Source organism: Urocampus carinirostris, chromosome 15 (genome assembly GCF_059441175.1).
Source record: "Urocampus carinirostris isolate Australia breed hairy pipefish chromosome 15, RoL_Ucar_1.0, whole genome shotgun sequence".
NCBI classification, from domain to species: domain Eukaryota; kingdom Metazoa; phylum Chordata; class Actinopteri; order Syngnathiformes; family Syngnathidae; genus Urocampus; species Urocampus carinirostris.
This window is the reverse complement of record NC_142363.1, coordinates 26,832,038-26,850,337: the sequence shown is the minus strand read 5'-3', so window position 1 is coordinate 26,850,337 and position 18,300 is coordinate 26,832,038. Positions and strand designations below refer to the sequence as shown.

The following is an 18,300-nucleotide window of genomic DNA, read 5'->3' as shown; positions in this document are numbered from 1 at the left end:
TTAAAAGCCTTTATATTACTTGTTCTACCCGAGAGTGCCATGTCGAATTTTGTTGCATACAATGTTATGATACAATATAATAAATTATATTCTACTTTAATGTTTTTTCCTTTTCTTTCAAACACTGCGCATGCGCATACCAGCTAGCGTGACGTCATAACTCGGAAATAACAGGAGGGGCGGAAAACAAGAAGGAAGAAGACAGGTAAAGGTGAGACGTGTGTAAAACGCTTGCTACAAAAAAGTCGGGTTATTTTTGCTGTTTCAGACATCACTGTAAGTAACCTCCAACATTTTTTCCATCAACATATTGTCTCCTGAAATGTTTATTGCTTGGTTCATTGAATTATTGGCACAGGTACAGGAAGTCGCTGTTCTTCAGTTGCGGATCCTTAGACTGAACTAAAATAATAATAATACTAAAAGACGAAACCACGTATTATTTGAAATCACAAAAGAAAACGAATGTCTTTTCTTGTAGAAAAATGGTCAAGGAAGAGAATGATCAGGCCAACCGGCCTGACAACACCGCCTTCACTCAGCAAAGACTACCTGCTTGGCAGCCCATGTTGTCTGCTGGTATTGTCATCCCTGGTTTTGTCCTCATCGGTTTGGCATTTATTGGAATCGGTGTTGCCCTTTTAATTACCTCACGCAGCATCAAAGTACTTGAGGTACGCTAGAATTTTTATTCTTGTAATAACAGAAGCTTCCAATAGTCATGTGAGTTTAAATTGGCGGCCATGTTGGATTACAGGCGACATTTGAAGAGGATGCAAATACAAAATTGATTCGTGAACTTTAGTTTTGACGGCATTTTGACGAATAGATAAATGGAAAAGGTTAAGGGCAATAAATAATATAGACCTGTATTTAATGAAAAACAACAAGTTGTCATCCGATCAGGTGTTTCACCTTTCGTACCTAGACACCGTAAACTACTTGATATACCCTTTCTGTAAAAGCCCTGGAGCATATAATCAGTTTGTCTGATCTCGAAATTGTGCGATTGCTCAAAAAATGTTTGAACACACAATACAGTAGACCCCCAGGTCACAACTTACCTTCCTCATGATGTTTTCACTTTACCTTGCGGAATAAATAAAAAAGAAATTCTCAGCCCTTCTTTAGGGCATTTTTCTCGACTATACGACATCACAAAAAAAGATTTTTCGTGACCCAAAAACTTTGTGGTGTTCGTGTCTAATTACCTGTAAGATGCCTGTCTTCTATTGATTGACATTGTATAAAATTCTGGAGTGCTATTGCTTTGTTTCACGGCATCATGATAACACAGATATTTTGGCTAAACTACCTCCCACAATGCTATTCTTTTCCTCATTCAGTTCAGAAACTTGTGTGCTTCACAAATATATTTTTTTTGTATCGTAATTATTCACCATGAGTCCAAAGCTTGGAGTGGTGCTAAAGGAGAATCAAAACATGATAACTAGGTGAACCTAGCTTGCTATCATCAAGAAATAAGTTGCATGGCTGTAATCAATTGACAATCTGGACTATTAAAAATGAAGAGATGATTAAAGCAAAGAAATGTTCTAAGGGCATGAAATATGGTTTAAAATCAGTTTTAATTTTAATCTGCCTTTTCTTCCCCTTTGCATTCACCCATTAACTCCACTTTACCAGCTCAACACATGTCACAAGAAATAGAAAATACAAATTTACTTTTACTTTCCAAGTATATTAATTTATAATGTCATCTAATCATAAGTAGTACTTCCTATATACCATACTCAAAACGTCGACATGGACCCAGCACATGCTTTGAAGATAAAACCCTTCTTGACCTTTCCAGACATCAATAATTGAGATTTTTTTTTCTCTCCCCCTCTAGCTTGACTACACGGGTGTGGAACAGAATTCGCCTTGTTTCAGGTGTTCGGATCCTAACATTAAGGATTGTGTTTGCACACTGCAGTTCTCAATCAGCAGCCTTTTTGAGGTGCCTTAATGTGACATACAACCCATCTCCTCTCTTTTAGATAACTGTAATTCCCTGCTCTCTGGGATTCCCCATAAAAGAGGATTATTACAAGCCTGCCGCTTTTGCAAGTTTTTGTATTGTACATTGAATGTTTTGCACAGCAATTTGGTCTGCATTTCAGTGTCTGAAAAGTACTACGCAAATACTGCTAAATGAAATATTATGTGAAAAGTAAATGACATAAACAAGTCAAGTAAAGTCAATTACAAGATGTCTCAAAAGACTGCACAGGATTACATTTACACCATGTCTAAAATCTCCTTCGCACCCATTTTTGTGCTGTTTTAAAGGGGCCGGTGTTCTTTTATTATGGCTTGAGCAACTACTTTCAGAACTACAGAAGATATGGAGTCTCTAGAGACGATGGCCAGCTATATGGAGATGTGTCCTACTTCAAGGTCAGGTTAATGTCCAGTTAGCAATTCTATATGTCATGTTTTTGTTTTATAATTTAGGTGTTTTTTTTCCCTGAAGGAACCCTTTGACCAATGCGCCCCCTATCGATTTGACGGCAACAACAAACCGGTTGTGCCATGTGGCTCCATAGCAAACAGCATGTTCAACGGTACGAGCGTTTCATCTCATTTACTAATTTTTGTTTAAAGCTTTCTTTTACGTTCTGATTTTCCTTTTGTTCCCCTTAGACACATTCACATTGTTTCAGATCGTGAACGGCCAGAGAAAGGAGGTTCCCTTGGATGGGAAGGGGATCTCTTGGTGGACTGATTACAACATTAAGTTTAGGAACCCAGGTGTCACGCCACTGAGGAATGCATTTAATGGTTAGTGCGCCGACATGTAAAAGTAGACTCCCGGGATATGATGTGAATCCATTCTAGGGTGGCGATTGTAAAGTGAATCAATGAATTAATACAAAGGTAAAGGGAAAAAATACATGTATTTACCTTTAGTGGGATGTGACTTGAGCTGGTACAGTGGAGTAGTGGGTGGACGCAAAAGAGGTAGGAGACAGCTGGAACATTTAAACTAATTTTAAAACTTTGACTTGCAAGGATTTCCCTTAGACGACTGTATTGCTTTAATTGCTTCCGGATTCTTAATAATTGACGATTGGTTACGACCATATTTCTGAGTGAGGGTAGCTATTTGTGTGCCTTGTTTGTATTTCTTTATAATCACAAGCTTTGTTTTTATTGTTACCATCTTTTTTCTTCTCCGTTAACCTCACTGTAAGTTTTTGGACCCATAGCTGAACAAATCGACGTTTGTTAAATGAGATTCTGAACTGAACGGTTAGAAAGGTATTGTGGGAGGTTGTTCAGCCAACAGCCTATTGGTATTTTCATGACGCTGCAGATTAATAGCACACTAGAATCTAAAATGAAGTTGATCAATAGCAGACAGGCATCTCAGTGACGTATGAGGCATGTGATTTGCACAGTCATATGCATGTACACTGCAAAGTTTACATTTTTACAGTTTTTAACAGCGTGGAAAAATGTTAAAACAAAGGGTCCAAAAATATCCGATTTCTTATTGTGATCGTGAAACAAGGAATACCATGACCCGGGTGTCTCAAATTGAAAAATGTATATACAGTAATCCCTTGCTATAACGCGCTTTATTTTTCACAGTTTCATCCGTTGTGTCTGCATTCTGATTGGCTAAACAGGATCCCTGTTTATTACTTGACGGTACAGTCGGCGTTTTTGAAAATCAATAAAAAACGCTTATACAGGACTCTTGTTAAAAACATGCTTGAGCCTGGAAAAAGGGTTTGTTCTTTGGTTTTAGTGTTTAATATTTAATTCTTGACTAATTGTAAAAGATAAAGGTTTGTACTTGATGGATTACACCTAGAACTGGTTCTTTTTCTAACTGGATCTATCTATCTATCTATCTATCTTTTTGGAACATAACGAGGGATTACTGTATACGTTTTTTCGAGAAATAAACCGCCATTATGACTTGTCGATTGCCTTGTCCTTTGGCGGAGAGAATGCAGAAAAAAACACCATATTCCATATCATAACGCAAAAACATCGTAAGTTAGGCACGCTGTAACCTGGGCATCCTCTGCACTTTTAGCTCCATTTTTTTCGAGGAATAATCTTTGTGATCAAAAAGTTGTTTTTTTTTTGTTTTTCTTTGGGCATTCAGACACTGTGAAGCCTCCGTTCTGGCCGAGACCAGCTTACGAGCTGGATACCTCGGACCCGGCCAACAACGGCTTCATCAACCAAGACTTTTTGGTGTGGATGAGAAGGGCGGCCTTGCCGGATTTCCGCAAACTCTACCGGCGAATCACCGAAGGGGACTACTCCAATGGACTACCGGCGGGAAACTACACTCTTGAAATCTCTTACAGTATCCTTTTGCATTTCAAATTTTTGCCTAAATTAGTGGTCGGCAACCACCGGGGCCTGGACCGGTGCCGGGTTGCACAGAAAGGGAAAAAAGTGGCCCCTTGCTTTATTCCTTATTTATTTGTGTATAAACTCAATATCTTTTTTTTTTTTACGAGTAATAACTTTAAAATTTGCGGTTTTGTCTTGGTAAATTATAGCATTTGAATCATGCGACACGAACAGGGTTGGGTAGGGTTACTTTAACTTGATTACTTTCATTTACTTTTGGATTACTCCAATACCAAATATGCTAATAAAAGACAAAAGAAACTAAATATGAATAAAATTATGACTCACAACACGTGGTAAGCTTTCTCTCCTGGCTTTGATCTCTTTGATCTCCGGCAAAACGAACATAAAATGCGACAGAAACAAAATGAAAATAAATCCAAACAGCTTGCCAACATCATTTTTGCTGTTTCATGTATTCCGTTACTCCCCAAGCCTGCACAAAATTTAGTCATTTTATTCATTTTGTAAGGGTTATTGTTCTATATTCGTTATCAATTATCCATTATCTGTCTATTCATAATTCACTACAAAGCCACGGGCCGAGACACTTGTTCTCAGCCAAGAGACCGAGTCAAGGTCCTAGCCACAGAGCCATGAAGCGATCAGTGCGAAAGCACTGTTCCCGGAAGTACTGCAATACCGGGCCGATGCGTGGAGTGGATAGAGCAAGCTCTTATTCCATCTCCGAATTGCAAAAATGCTAGAACTCTAAGGTTTATTGTTCTATATTCAGACACATGATTCACAATTAATGTTTTCGTTTAATGGTACTGGGAAAAAATGGCTTTACAAGTCCTTAAAATGTGCTTGAATTTGGCCATGAAAAAGGTGTATGTAACCCTTTTTTCTCCATTACAACGCTCTATAATGTGGCACCGTAATGGAGCATTATGGGAATGAGTTGAGCCTAAACAACTATTATACAACAATTGACCAATCACATGCCTCTTCAACATAAAAAGACGAGAAAATATTGTACTGTGAGTAAAAATAGTGTGACTATGGGATCAAATCTAGTGCCTTTTCCCATGTCATTTAGATCTGTGGGGATTTAGTGCTAACATAGTGGATTTAGACTTATTATCACTATCGTGGATGTGGTTAGCAGCATTATTATTAGTAGTATTATTATTACTACTTATGTTCTTGGTGGGCCTGGCTGCGGGAGTAAAATCAGACATTAAACCATGGCACAGAAAAGGTTGCTGACCACTTGCCTAAATCACACGTAGACTTGAGTGAGTACAGTACAATAGTTGTATAACAGGGGTCACCAATGTGGGGCCTGGGGGCTCCAGGTAGCCCTCCCTCAAGAGTATCGGAGCAGCCCGCAGACTGGTTCTGAAAATAGCTCACCAGTCATGGGTCATTGTGATTTTTTGGGAAATTTGATCTATAACTGGCATGAGAAATCATGAACACATTCAGTGTCTTGAATTAGATTCTTATTTCCAAATTATTTTAAAAATGGCCTACTTTTTATAAAGGTAAATAACTCTGTGTCCTTTATACAAGGCAGTTGTTTTAGTGGTTGACTGGGCCTAATTCAACCTTACTTCTAACAATAACATGGTAATAACATAGTCGTAACATAGTAGTTACTTACATTTCTATTGCACTTTGTGCTAATCAGGAACAAAATGTAGTTCTCAGCTTCAAAAGGGTAAGTTTGTAATAAAAGTGGTCATATAGATCAGGGTATTTATTGATACCCAAAATAGACAGAAGCCTGGAAGTATCACGTGATTTGTCAGAGTAGCAAACAGGTGAGCCTAACCTGTCTGACAAGATAGTCAATGCTGTTTTTTTTCGTTTTTAAACACTCATTGAATAATTACGGAAATCTGTTGAGCTCATACAAATTTGTTTTTTTATGACGGAGAGTATTCTGAAATCTTTTTTTGGTACTGCCCCCTAATTCAGTGGAAGTGCAATTACAATTTATTTCAAATGGAACAACTAAATGTATAGATGATATAAGCAATTTTATTCTAGTTTATAAGCTGTGTTCCCCCCCCTCATAGTACAGTAGAGGCCCAGGATTCAGCGCCCCCAAATGAAAGCTGTGAAGTCCTTGAAGTAGAAACATTTATATTATTTTTTTCCATCTTGATATAATTAAATACACTAGGGATATGGCATCTGTGCCTTATACATTTTGACTTCATGGTTTGGAATAAGAATTTTTTTCTGACCTTCTTTAAGGCATTTTCCCCACTATACAACACCAACCGCAAATTCTATTGCATTCCCAAATACTTGATAAGAAGTCATAAAACTATGGAGTAAAAGTAAGAAAAGGTTTGTTCCATATGCAATCCGAACACCAACTTAAACCCCCAAAAAGAGGAACAAAAAATACTTTATTCGAGCGCGTCTAAGAAATGCAAGTACAGCGGGACCTCGGTTATCGCGGTTAATGGGGACCAAAACCACCCGCGATAAGTGAAAATCCGCGAAGTAGCAGCGCACCTTAAAAAAAAAAAATTTCGTTTAATTATTTTATTCTATTATTATTATTTTTTTAGACCTGCGAAGCTCTGAACCCGCAAACGTGGAACCACGAAGTAGCGCCGCCCATTCAAAAATGCTTAAAAAAAATTTAAAAATATATTTTTTTATTTTTTATTATTATTTTATTTTATTATTATTATTTTTTTAGGCCCACAAAGCTCTGAATCCGCGAACGTCGAAGTGCGAAGTAGCGAGGTCCCACTGTACTTGATGAATAAGCTGCTGTCATGACTTTAAGCCAGGAGATGGCGGTAGAGAGTAAAACAGTTTCAAACTCCGGACAGCACCTTTTTAAAACAATATATTATCCATCCATTATCCGCACCGCTTATCCTCAGTAGGGTCGTGGGGGTGCTGGAGCCCATCGCACCCATTCCTCGGGCAGTGGGCAGGGGACACCCTGGACTGGTTTCCCAGCCAGTCGCAGGGCACACAGGGACAGACAATTTGCACGCCCATTCACACCTAGGGACAATTTGGACCAGCCAATTAACCTAACATGCATGTTCTTGGAATGTGGGAGAAAACCGCAGTGCCCGGAGGAAACCCACACAAGCACGGGGAGAACATGCAAACTCCACACATGAGGTTCGATCTCATGACCTCAGAACTGCGCCGCGGTGCTGCAACAATATATTAATGATGTATGGTAAACTCTGCACAAGGACGCTGTAGGTGGTTATGGTTCTTGAGAAGAAGCTCTTCCTTATTTATTGCAAGTGATGCTAAAGGAAGAAGCAAATACATAATAACTGTGGAAACGAAGCTTGCAATTTTAAAGAAATACAAAGTGGACACATGAACCACCATTTTGTTTTTTAGATATTTTTACCTAGGGCACTTAGGGTTTGGAATGCATTACCATAGGTTTCTATTCCCCGCTATACATCAATTTCGCTTTGCAATCCCCACTTCACAACAAATTCCTGTCGTATCCCGGGGGTCTTCTGTATTTCCTTAACCATTATTTCTCACAGATTACCCAGTGCTGGCCTTCGACGGCAGAAAGAAGGCGGTGTTCAGCAACGTGTCGTGGATGGGGGGCAAGAACGAGTTCCTTGGTATCGCCTACCTGGTGATCGGGACGCTCTGCGTGGTGATGTCGGTGGTCATGCTCATCGTTTATGCTAAATTCAAGTTCCCAGAGGAGGACTGAGCCAGGCCTGCTTTTGAGTAAAATATTTTAAAGAATTGGACATGTGAGAGACGTTAAGGTGTGGCTCTGCGTGAGGAAAATTTTAGGAAGCCCTTCATGATATTTTTAAAAGTGTTTAGGAGCAGCATCTAATTGTACTTTATAGAAACAAAGCGACCAAAGGAAGTAAAATTACGAAAGTCACATAAATTGCACATGAACGATTTGCATCTAGGGACAATGTATTTGCCTTGCGCTGTTTTTTGAATTTTGTTTTTCTTGACTTTTTTTTTTTTTGTAGTTCATTTTTACACCATAGAATTCTTCATTATCAAAATGTACTGAAAAATTTAATTCCATGCGGTCCACTGGTAATAAAATATATTGAATCCAATATTACTTGGGACTTGCAAGGTTTGTTAACATATATTTTTTTGTGTTTTGTAAAATAAAAATTGCAAAAGAAATCTGATGTGTGTACTTGTATAATTTCACAAAAAATGCACAGTTTAGATCTAAATTTTGTTTTACTTCTGTCTGTGTTTGACTATATTTTTTTTCCGTCTTTTTCATATTTCTCTTTTTTTGCTGCCATAGTGTCTTTTTGACTCTTCTTGTTTTTGTGTCTTTCATTTTTGTATTTTTACTATTTTGTTTTTGTCGTTTTGTCTTTTTTGTTTCTTATCTGTCTTGCCGTCTTTTTCTCAATGTCTTTTTGTCTTTTTTAATGTCTCTTGTCTTTCTGTATTTTTTTATCTCTTTGTATTTTGTATTTCTGTTTTGTGTTTCTCTCATTCTTGTTTTGACACTGTTTTTCTCTTAGCATTTTCTGTAAATTCTAGAGGACTGTCTCAAAAAATTAGGGTAAAGTCCTTTATTTACTGTAATTGAAGGGAAATCACAAATTCTCGATTCATTATAGATCAACTGAAAAATTGCAAGTCTTTTATTGTTTTGATAATGTTAACTGCATCCCAGGTAGAGATTTTCAATATAATACACATCAATATATACACATATATTCTGTAAAGATTTGGGATGTTCAATAGCATTTTCTTCAGAGCACTTGAAGTTAAAATGTGTATTATTCAACCAAATGTGTTAAAGGGGAAGTCAAGCCGAAATAGTAATTTTATCACTTGTTCCTTCTCTAGTCTGAACACAAAATTCGGATTAACGATGCCAAAAACTGATATAATTTCTAAAAATATTACTCTTTCATAAAAATGAATATTAGTCAGCTATAAGCCTTAATAAGCTAAATTCAATATGTAAAATACTCCATAAAAGCTACCAGAATGTATGACACTTTTATTTTTTAATTGTGTTTTAGAAAATAAAGAACTTTATCTTAATATTCTAATGCTACGAGACAGTCTTGTAGAGTCATTGATATAAAAAAAAAACTATGAAGTACATATAATGTAATGTTTTTTATGCTTTATTGAACAAAGCGCATACAGTATACAGGTACCCTAACCAGTGGTCCCTCTAAGCTGCGCCCGTGCGTAATTGCGCATTGCTCGCACATTCTCAGCGCACAAGAAAATCTAGCCAGCGCACAAAAATGAGGGCTCAAAATTACTAATTAAGAAGCGACTTAAGTCCAAGTTACAGTACATGAAGGTAAAAATACATGGGTTCTTCTGACGTTGTGTCCTAAATGCGGTATTTTGAAGTCAATGTCGAACGAAGTTGAAAAATAAAGTCAGTAAAGTTTGTCGAGAACCGGCTTCTTCGGCTCGGCTCACTAAAAGGAACCGGCTCTTTCGGGTCCTAAACGGCTCTTCAGGTTGTTTTTGCTTCTTTAATCCCAACATGACCAAATATTACGTAAAATTATGCACAAAATGACTTAAAGGAAGGGGGGAATAGAACAAAAAAGAAAAAAATACCAAAATGAAAAAGTAGTGAAAAGCTGAGAAAAAAAGAAACAAAAGGAAGAGAAAAAAAGAAGGACAAATTTAGAAAAAAAGCCATAAAAAATGAAAAGAAAGAAATGTAGGAAAAAGGTAAGAACAAAAAGAAAAAAGTAACAGCTCGGAAAAAATAAACACAATAAGATTTTTTTTAAAGGAATAAAAAAAAAGTAGAAAAAAACACGGAAAAAAGAAGAAAAAGTAATATAAGGTTTTTTATGCTTTATTGAACAAAGCGCATACAGTATACAGGTACCCTAACCAGTGTTCCCTCTAAGACAGGGGTGTCAAACTCAATTTAACTCGGGGGCCACACGATAGAACAAACATTCTGTCGGGGGCCGGACTAGTAGATTAAAGAGAAAGAAAGAGAGAGATAAAGAAATAAGAGAAAGAGGGAGGGAAAAGGAGAGAGGGCGGGACAATCAGAGAGAGGGAGAGAGCGTGAGAAACAAAATAGATAAAAAGAGAAGTTGTGAGAGAGGGGGAAAGAAAGGGAGCGGAAGAAAGAAATCCAAAGAGAAATAGAAAGACGGAAGGAGAGAAAAGAGAAAAGAAAGCGAGAAGGGTAGGAAGAGAGAAAGGGAAAAGAGAGAAAAGGAAAAAAGGAAGTGAGAGCAAAAGAAGTTAAAAAGACACACAGAGAGAAAAAAACAAAGAGCAACAAAGGAAGACAAAAAGAGATACACAGAGAGAGAAAGAGACAGAGAGTGGGAGAAAAGGGGTGGAAAAGAGGGAGAGAGAGAGGGAGGGAGAGAAAAAGAAATACTAGTAGTGTCTTTGTTTGAGGCACCTTTCTTTGGCAACATCAAGTGGACATATTTCAACCTGCAGCTTGTTTTTCTCTTGCGCTTCTCTGAGTGTTGTCTCGCGGGCCGGATTCAATCCCTTAGCGGGCCTGATCTGGCCCACGGGCCGCCTGTTTGACACCTGTGCTCTAAGAAAAAATGTGATTAAGTACAATTCTGTATTTTACAACTGACTAAATAAGCCCCCAAAAATGTTAATATTATGTGACAAAATATGTCAGGAAATAAAAAGAAATGGATATCTTGTGAAAGAATTGTAAGAACAAACGACGTTTGTAGGCCGTACAACCTTTGCAATAGTACACGACTCAATTCATTCAAAAGAGAAAAATAATTTTGCATCGCCGGAAACTCAGCAAAATGTAACTTGATGTCAAGTTTTGGACATGTTTGATAATTAATTATCTTGCCACACTTGGGATTATGGTTGCTCACTGTTGTTTCAAGCGTTGCTCACCGACTTTGTGTGAATGCTCAGACCCGTAAGTAAAATTACAGGGAACATTGACCCTAACATACAAATATGTCACTGCAATGTGGCGTTGATAACTAAATCAAATTTCACCAACAATCTGGAAAAAAATGAATTATAAATAAAAATGACAGGGGGCAAACGGATACGTTACATACAACTAAAAAGATTTTGATAGTTATATAAATAAAAAAGTGATGACACAGTTACAGTATTTGCGCTAAATAAAAAACGAGGCATCTCCCTTCTTCCCTCTAGCGGTCATACGCGTCTACGAAGACAGCGGTGTCGCTTTGTTGCATTCTGGGTAATTTAGTTTTAGAGGTAAAAGATATTTGTAAAGATTGCCTTTTTGAACTACAAGTACCACAATCCATCACTCTGAAATAAGACATCCGAGGTGGGGTGATTTGACAGCGGCAGCACCCAGTTTCTCGCTGGACTCTATTCCAGCCGGGCGAATTTCTTTTGTTCTGCGTTTGGCGTTTTACCGGTGGTCGCAGACCGCTTCGCAGGATGTCAGACGGCGGTGGCGAGGATAACAGCGGCTCCATGGAGGTATCCGCCGTCCAAACAGTGGCGGACGCCTCGGTTCTCCAGAAACACATCCGCAAGCTGGTCCCGCTCCTCCTGGAAGATGGCGGCGAGGCCCCGGCCTCTCTGGAAAACTCGCTGGAGGAGAAAAGCACCGTGGAGCAGATGCGGAAATTTTTGGCCGACCCTCAAGTCCACACTATTTTGGTGGAGAGAAGCGCACTTAAAGGTAAAACAAATATATATCAAAATCGTCATCCCTGGGCGGCTAAACCTGTTAGCCATGCTACAGCAAGCAGGCGTCAGCATGCATAATGTTTTTATGGGGGAAAAAAATCGGATTGTCATGCATTCACTATTTGAGGCGCAACAATGCAAATTTTAGAGCATCCTGCCTAGATTTTGAGCCATTTTCATGCAGTGAAAACAAAAATGAGTCAACGGTGTTGATTTGATTGGTCATCCGTTCCCTTGCTTGGGGCGTGCCAGCAATACGTTTGCATCCACTTGATCTGCAATCCCCGCCCTTTAAATGTGAATATAAAACCCTGCACGAAATAGAAATGTGAAAATAATTTTGCTTTATGCAAACCATGCTCGTGTCTTCTACCAAGTTAAGTCGATTTTTTTTAAAGCCCTTATTCCCAGAGAATACCAAAGAGATGTACAGACCCACTGAATTGTAGTTAGAACATCTCCTGATCTCAATCCTGGGCATGGAAACAAAAAAACAGTATGAAAAAAAAAAAAGAGAAACCCTGAAAAAGAACCACCCATGAGGTAATTCCCTTTCCAGGACAAGCAGGCTATCATGTGAGAAAAAAACAATGGAAATTCTATCGCACATTGCATTCATTGCAAATTAATTGTGAGCCAATGTCTTGTAGTGAAGACAACATGGTGAGTCAACAGTTTCACCAACAGCGTTTTTTTTTAAGTACGGCAATGCAGACCAAATTCCAGTCTTAAAAGGACCCAAGGGCAGAGGTTTGGTCTTGGCATTGGAGGGGACACGGTGCATTTTTTTAAGTGGTCACGTTATATTGGTGGGGAGAAAAAAACATTGCTCTAATTTGGCCATCCATGCCAAAACTATCTCCATCCAGGGTCTGAACAACCTGGATCAGATAACCCTTCAGGACCCTGCAGAGGGTGTAGAGCTGTTACAGGCCCGGACAATAACCACCCTGCTAGGATGCTGCAGGGATGACCCAGGCCATGCTCGAAAGGCTATGTCTTTTGGCTAGCTTGGGAAACTCACAGGATTCTGTCAAATGAGCAAGACTGAAATGGCTGGGGACAGGAAGGACTGGGTTTCCCTGCTGAGGTTGCAACCCCAGATAAACAGAAAATGATGGATTTATTTTAAATGGACATCATTGTTCTCTCTCTTGGGGTGTGTCAGAAACGAGTTTGCATCCATAAGCAAAATATATCTGCACAACTGCCCTTTAAATTTAACTTTAAAACCCTGCATCTAGTAGAAATGAAAAAAATCATCTTTGCTTCATGCAAGTCATGCTTCTACCGTGTGAGTAAACATCGATCAATGAAGACATTATATTCAATTTCCTTCCGGCTAGGTTGTTGTTATATTCAGGGATCAGAATTTTCCGCGGATCCGCGGATTTCCGCTGTTTTTGAACCCCAAAGGCATTCCGACTTTTTCACTTTTTCTCTTGCGTAGCAAACAAATTCAAAATCCGACTGTCTCACTCTTTCCTTTATTGCTCTGGCGCACCCTGGCGGCCGTTAGAAAAATTGGCCGCATCGTCGCACAAGCTGCAGGGACTGCACTGCATTTGAACTTATCTTGCAGTATTTACAAAAAAATCAGTTATGTGGGCAAATTATTTTAATCTTCTAAAAATGTTACTTAAATGATAAATATAAGCATGGTTTTGGACAAGTAAATTGCCTAAAACCCAGGTTTTTTTTGGGGGGGGGGGGGGGGTGGCGGTGGGGGGGGGCTCCGCCCTGGTTTATTCCTGGACGCTGGCTATTTCAGCTGAAAATGAAAATCTCCATTCTGATCCCTGTATATTCAAAATGAAAGCCTATAAATAGTTTACAGCGGTTCTTTTTTTTCCTCAGAGGATGTTGGTGATGAAGGAGAGGAAGATAAGGAATGCATCACTTACAACATCAGCATTGACATACACTATGGGCTTAAGTCCAATAGGTAAAGCCCAATTTCGACCAGAAACAGGATTATAAGTGTTTCACGCTGTGGTTATACATAAATCATAAAGAGAAAATATACTAAATATGTAACCTAATATGTCCCTCCTCCAGCTTGGCCCTCATCAAGAGGACAGGTGTCATTGATGCCGACAAACCAATATCGACCCAAGTCAGGGTCCTGACCTTGAGCGAGGATTCACCCTATGAGACTCTTCACTCATTCATCAGCAATGCTGTTGCTCCCTTCTTCAAATCTTACATCCGCGAGTCTGGAAAGGCAGACAGGTAAAAAAAAAAAAAAAAGAAAGAAAAGAAATCCTCCTAATTGCGTTTGACGAAGCTTCAGCTGACGTTTTCCACACTCTTGCTTTGGTTCCTATGCAGGGACGGGGATAAAATGGCGCCATCCGTAGAGAAAAAGATCGCTGAGCTGGAGATGGGCCTCCTACACTTGCAGCAGAACATTGAGATTCCAGAGATCAGTCTACTCATCCACCCCATCATCACCAACATTGCCAAGCAGTGTTATGAACGTGGGGAGAAGCCGAAAGTCACTGACTTTGGGGATAAAGTAGAGGACCCTACCTTTTTGAACCAGCTGCAATCTGGAGTCAACCGCTGGATCAGGGAGATTCAGAAAGTAAGACACTAACCAGGCAATGTACAGAAAATCCATTATACTTTTCATTAGAAAAACATAGGCAAAATTGGTGTTGATGCTAGCTAAAAGTGTCTCACTGTATTTGGGGTTTTTTACAATTTAACAGCGAAACATACAAGGAATATTTTATCTACCTGCTAAACTAAGTTTCCCTCATTTCTTTGCCATTTGCACCAGGTGACAAAGCTTGACCGTGACCCAGCATCAGGTACAGCTCTGCAGGAAATTAGTTTCTGGCTCAATCTGGAGCGTGCTCTAAACAGGATCCAGGAAAAGAGGGAGAGCCCAGAAGTTCTGCTCACGCTAGACATCCTTAAGCATGGCAAACGTTTCCACGCTACCGTTAGTTTTGACACGGACACCGGTGAGTTGATAACCAGTTACATGGATTAGATTGGTTCCAATGATTGCTTTGTATTGGTATATGGAGGCCAAAGAAGATGATGAAGAAAATAAAGGAAAAAGTCAAATAAAAGCAAATATAGGAAAGCCATACTTTTAATAAGGTTCCAGGAGCAGTGAACAATGTACTTCAAATTTACCTTTTCCTCTTATGCTCATCATATTTGTCCTTCATTTGCAGGTCTGAAACAGGCAGTAGAAACTGTCAATGACTACAACCCTCTCATGAAAGATTTCCCACTCAATGACCTGCTTTCCGCTTCTGAACTGGACAAGATTCGCCAAGCCCTGATGGCCATTTTCACCCACCTGAAGAAGATCCGAAACACCAAGTACCCCATCCAGAGAGCCCTGCGTCTGGTCGAAGCAATCTCCAGGGATTTGAGCTTGCAGCTTTTGAAAGTGTTGGGCACCAGAAAACTCATGCATGTTGCCTATGAAGAATTTGAAAAGGTATTGAACAGAACTATATAAATGGAGACCAAGTCTGCACTTCTCATTTTACCCGAATAGCAAAGGCATTAATCCTGACTATACTAATGTATTTCGGCAAAGCAGAATTTCTAGCTTGGATCCTTTTCACTTTGGTTGCGCACATATTTTTTGAAGCACTGTAAGCAAAACACTCAAATTAAAAAAAAGAAACACCGAGTAACTAATCTTAAAAAACACCAACATAGCACATGGTGTCACTAACATATTTGTTGCTTAAGCTTGAATATAATAAATAATATTTTATGAAGGCAAAACAAATGGTTTACACACAAGAGCTCATTGTTGTCTTCTTCTCCAGGTGATGGTGGCTTGCTTCGAAGTATTCCAGACCTGGGAAGATGAGTATGAGAAACTCCAGGTTCTCCTGAGGGACATAGTAAAGAGGAAGCGAGAGGAAAACTTGAAGATGGTGTGGCGCCTTAGTCCCGCCCACAAGAAGCTCTATTCGCGTCTGGATCACATGAGGCGTTTCAGGAGGCAGCATGAGCAGCTGAGGGCCGTCATTGTCCGTGTCCTGAGACCTCAGGTAAGCGTTTTCTGGTTATTTTTCCCCAAGAAAATCGGAATTAAGGTTGGAATTCTCTTTATTGTCGTTGATTACAACATGGTTCACATTGTTTAAGAGATGATTAAACGTGGCGTTCCAGGATAAACCTGTAAAAAAGAAAATTTTAAAAAATGAGATTTATAAAAAGCATATTAGGATTCAAGTTAATATATACAAAGTACAGTATTCGTGTATAGTGCGCACCTAATTGTTTATTGACATTTTGTAAAAAAAAACAAAAATGTTCTTTAACTTTTCTCAGCTCAAACTAAGCATTGTAAGTGACAAACATAGTTGAATATGTACGGCCATGATTAAAATCATTTATTGACGACATAAACCATGAACACATTACCCTATACAATTTACTTAATGTCCTTCATAGTCTGATGCACCATCAGATGAACCAAAGAGTGCAAAAATAAGGATAAAGATTAAGTTATAAATTTACGTTTTCCCCAACATATGCAAGATATTTTCTTAGTCATGTGTGCTTGTTTAGCGCGGGGAGGAGTCTTTAATAATGTTGGCTTTGTGCGGTAGTGCAACCCAGTAATGTACTCTAGACTGGGCAGAGAGCAGCCATTGATATTCTGGGGCTGTGTTGATTACATTAAGGCTCTTTTGTGTGTTGTGGTACACTAAGCATTCCCCACTGTGACGCAGTTTGTTAGTATTAATTCATTCAATCGCAGACGTTTTTCTTAAATGGGAAGTGCTGTAGCCAGCCAATCTTTGCCATTTTGACTGAGTTTTAAAGGGCTACAGAAAATTGTGTCCTGTAGCTATATAGGTATATACTTTACATCGAGAGAAAGCGAGAACCATCTTTCATTAGATAAAAAATGTTTTTCTAGATTTTACCATTCTTAAGTAAACAACAGTTGCTAAGTTCTTGAAATTACTCGTTTTCCAGAAAACTTCTGAGGAAAACAGCTTTTTGTGAAAGGATGCATTTCAAGCAGAACTTTCACTTCAGTGCTTTTTTTGCATTTGTGATACCTCCGATACCTAAACAATTCTTTCCATAAACAAAAGTGCACAGTGCTTGCAAAATAACAATTTATTACAGGAACACTAAACGATGCATGAACTTTTTAGCCCCCAATGTTTCCAATGACGTGATCACATGTTTTGAGTCACTCGAGACTGACCGCACACTCTCAATCTCTGGCTAGAGGAAGCAAAGCAACACGAGGAATTGGTTCGTCTCGATTTGTTTACAAAAATCAAAGGCACTCCAGCTATCTTGTGGCAATTTATCATACAGTAATCATTTACAGAGTCTTAGTAATTTCTGATGAGCAGGACCAAAGCTTTTATAATACTTTTTTGTAAATAAAACACATTTTTTTCATGTTTTGCCCATCATGGACAATGCTTCTGGAAACGTATTTATACGTTATGGCACTAAGAGTTAATTATGCACCTAATTTCTGAGGTTGTAGTGGTGGTCAAGCTCTTAAATTTTGACTCCTGTGAATTGACATTGATCATTGAATGATATAACTTTATGTTACACTGTGCATCTCCAGATCTCCGCAGTGCCCCAACATGCCCCGGGAGAGACAGTGGAGCCTCAAGACATGAAGGTAGCGGGAGTTCTTTTTGACGCAGCCGACGCCAACGCCATCGAGGAGGTCAACCTGGCCTACGAGAACGTGAAAGAAGTGGACGGCCTGGATGTGTCGAAGGAGGGCACGGAAGCTTGGGAAGCCGCCATGAAGCGCTATGACGAGCGCATTGACCGCGTGGAGACCCGCATCACCGCCCGCCTGCGCGACCAGCTGGGTACCGCCAAGAACGCTAATGAGATGTTCCGCATCTTCTCCCGCTTCAATGCGCTTTTTGTGCGCCCACACATCCGCGGCGCCATCCGAGAGTACCAGACGCAGCTTATTCAGCGCGTAAAGGATGACATAGAGTCGTTGCATGACAAGTTCAAGGTGCAATACCCGCAGAGCCAGGCATGCAAGATGAGCCACGTGCGAGACTTGCCTCCCGTGTCGGGCTCCATTATATGGGCCAAGCAGATCGACCGCCAGTTGACGGCCTACATGAAGAGAGTAGAAGATGTTCTTGGCAAGGGCTGGGAAAACCACGTGGAGGGACTCAAGCTGAAGCAGGACGGGGATAGCTTCAGGGCCAAGCTCAACACTCAAGAGATTTTTGACGACTGGGCACGGAAGGTACAGAGTCAGTGTGTGATATTGCATACATATGATTAAAAAACAAAACAAAA

The 18,300-nt window shown here is 39.5% G+C and overlaps 2 protein-coding genes and 1 pseudogene across 4 annotated transcripts in view; 2 read left to right on the top strand and 1 right to left on the bottom strand.

Moving 5' to 3' along the window:
- The first annotated feature begins 126 nt into the window (after positions 1-126).
- Positions 127-8,490, top strand: tmem30b (transmembrane protein 30B). 3 transcript variants are annotated; one of them, XM_088354075.1, is made up of 8 exons: positions 127-211; positions 482-674; positions 1,856-1,963; positions 2,296-2,403; positions 2,480-2,570; positions 2,650-2,787; positions 4,127-4,333; positions 7,878-8,490. In XM_088354075.1, exons 2-8 carry the CDS (start codon positions 486-488, stop codon positions 8,054-8,056), a joined length of 1,020 nt encoding a protein of 339 aa, XP_088210201.1. In that variant the 5' UTR covers positions 127-211; positions 482-485; the 3' UTR covers positions 8,057-8,490. The 3 variants fall into 3 exon arrangements, with proteins under 3 accessions (XP_088210201.1, XP_088210203.1, XP_088210200.1); XM_088354077.1 differs by having other exon boundaries at positions 185-205; XM_088354074.1 differs by having other exon boundaries at positions 185-276.
- Positions 4,993-5,139, bottom strand: LOC148352018 (U2 spliceosomal RNA; annotated as a pseudogene).
- Positions 8,491-11,674: 3,184 nt separating the features above from the next.
- dync1h1 (dynein, cytoplasmic 1, heavy chain 1) overlaps positions 11,675-18,300 on the top strand; it is a 35,439-nt gene continuing 28,813 nt past the window's right edge. The window contains exons 1-8 of the mRNA XM_088355179.1: positions 11,675-11,998; positions 13,864-13,951; positions 14,065-14,238; positions 14,338-14,593; positions 14,792-14,978; positions 15,198-15,469; positions 15,810-16,037; positions 17,594-18,247. Coding sequence (XP_088211305.1) covers positions 11,752-11,998; positions 13,864-13,951; positions 14,065-14,238; positions 14,338-14,593; positions 14,792-14,978; positions 15,198-15,469; positions 15,810-16,037; positions 17,594-18,247 — 2,106 coding nt within the window. The 5' untranslated portion in view covers positions 11,675-11,751. The remainder of the gene's footprint in view (positions 11,999-13,863; positions 13,952-14,064; positions 14,239-14,337; positions 14,594-14,791; positions 14,979-15,197; positions 15,470-15,809; positions 16,038-17,593; positions 18,248-18,300) is intronic.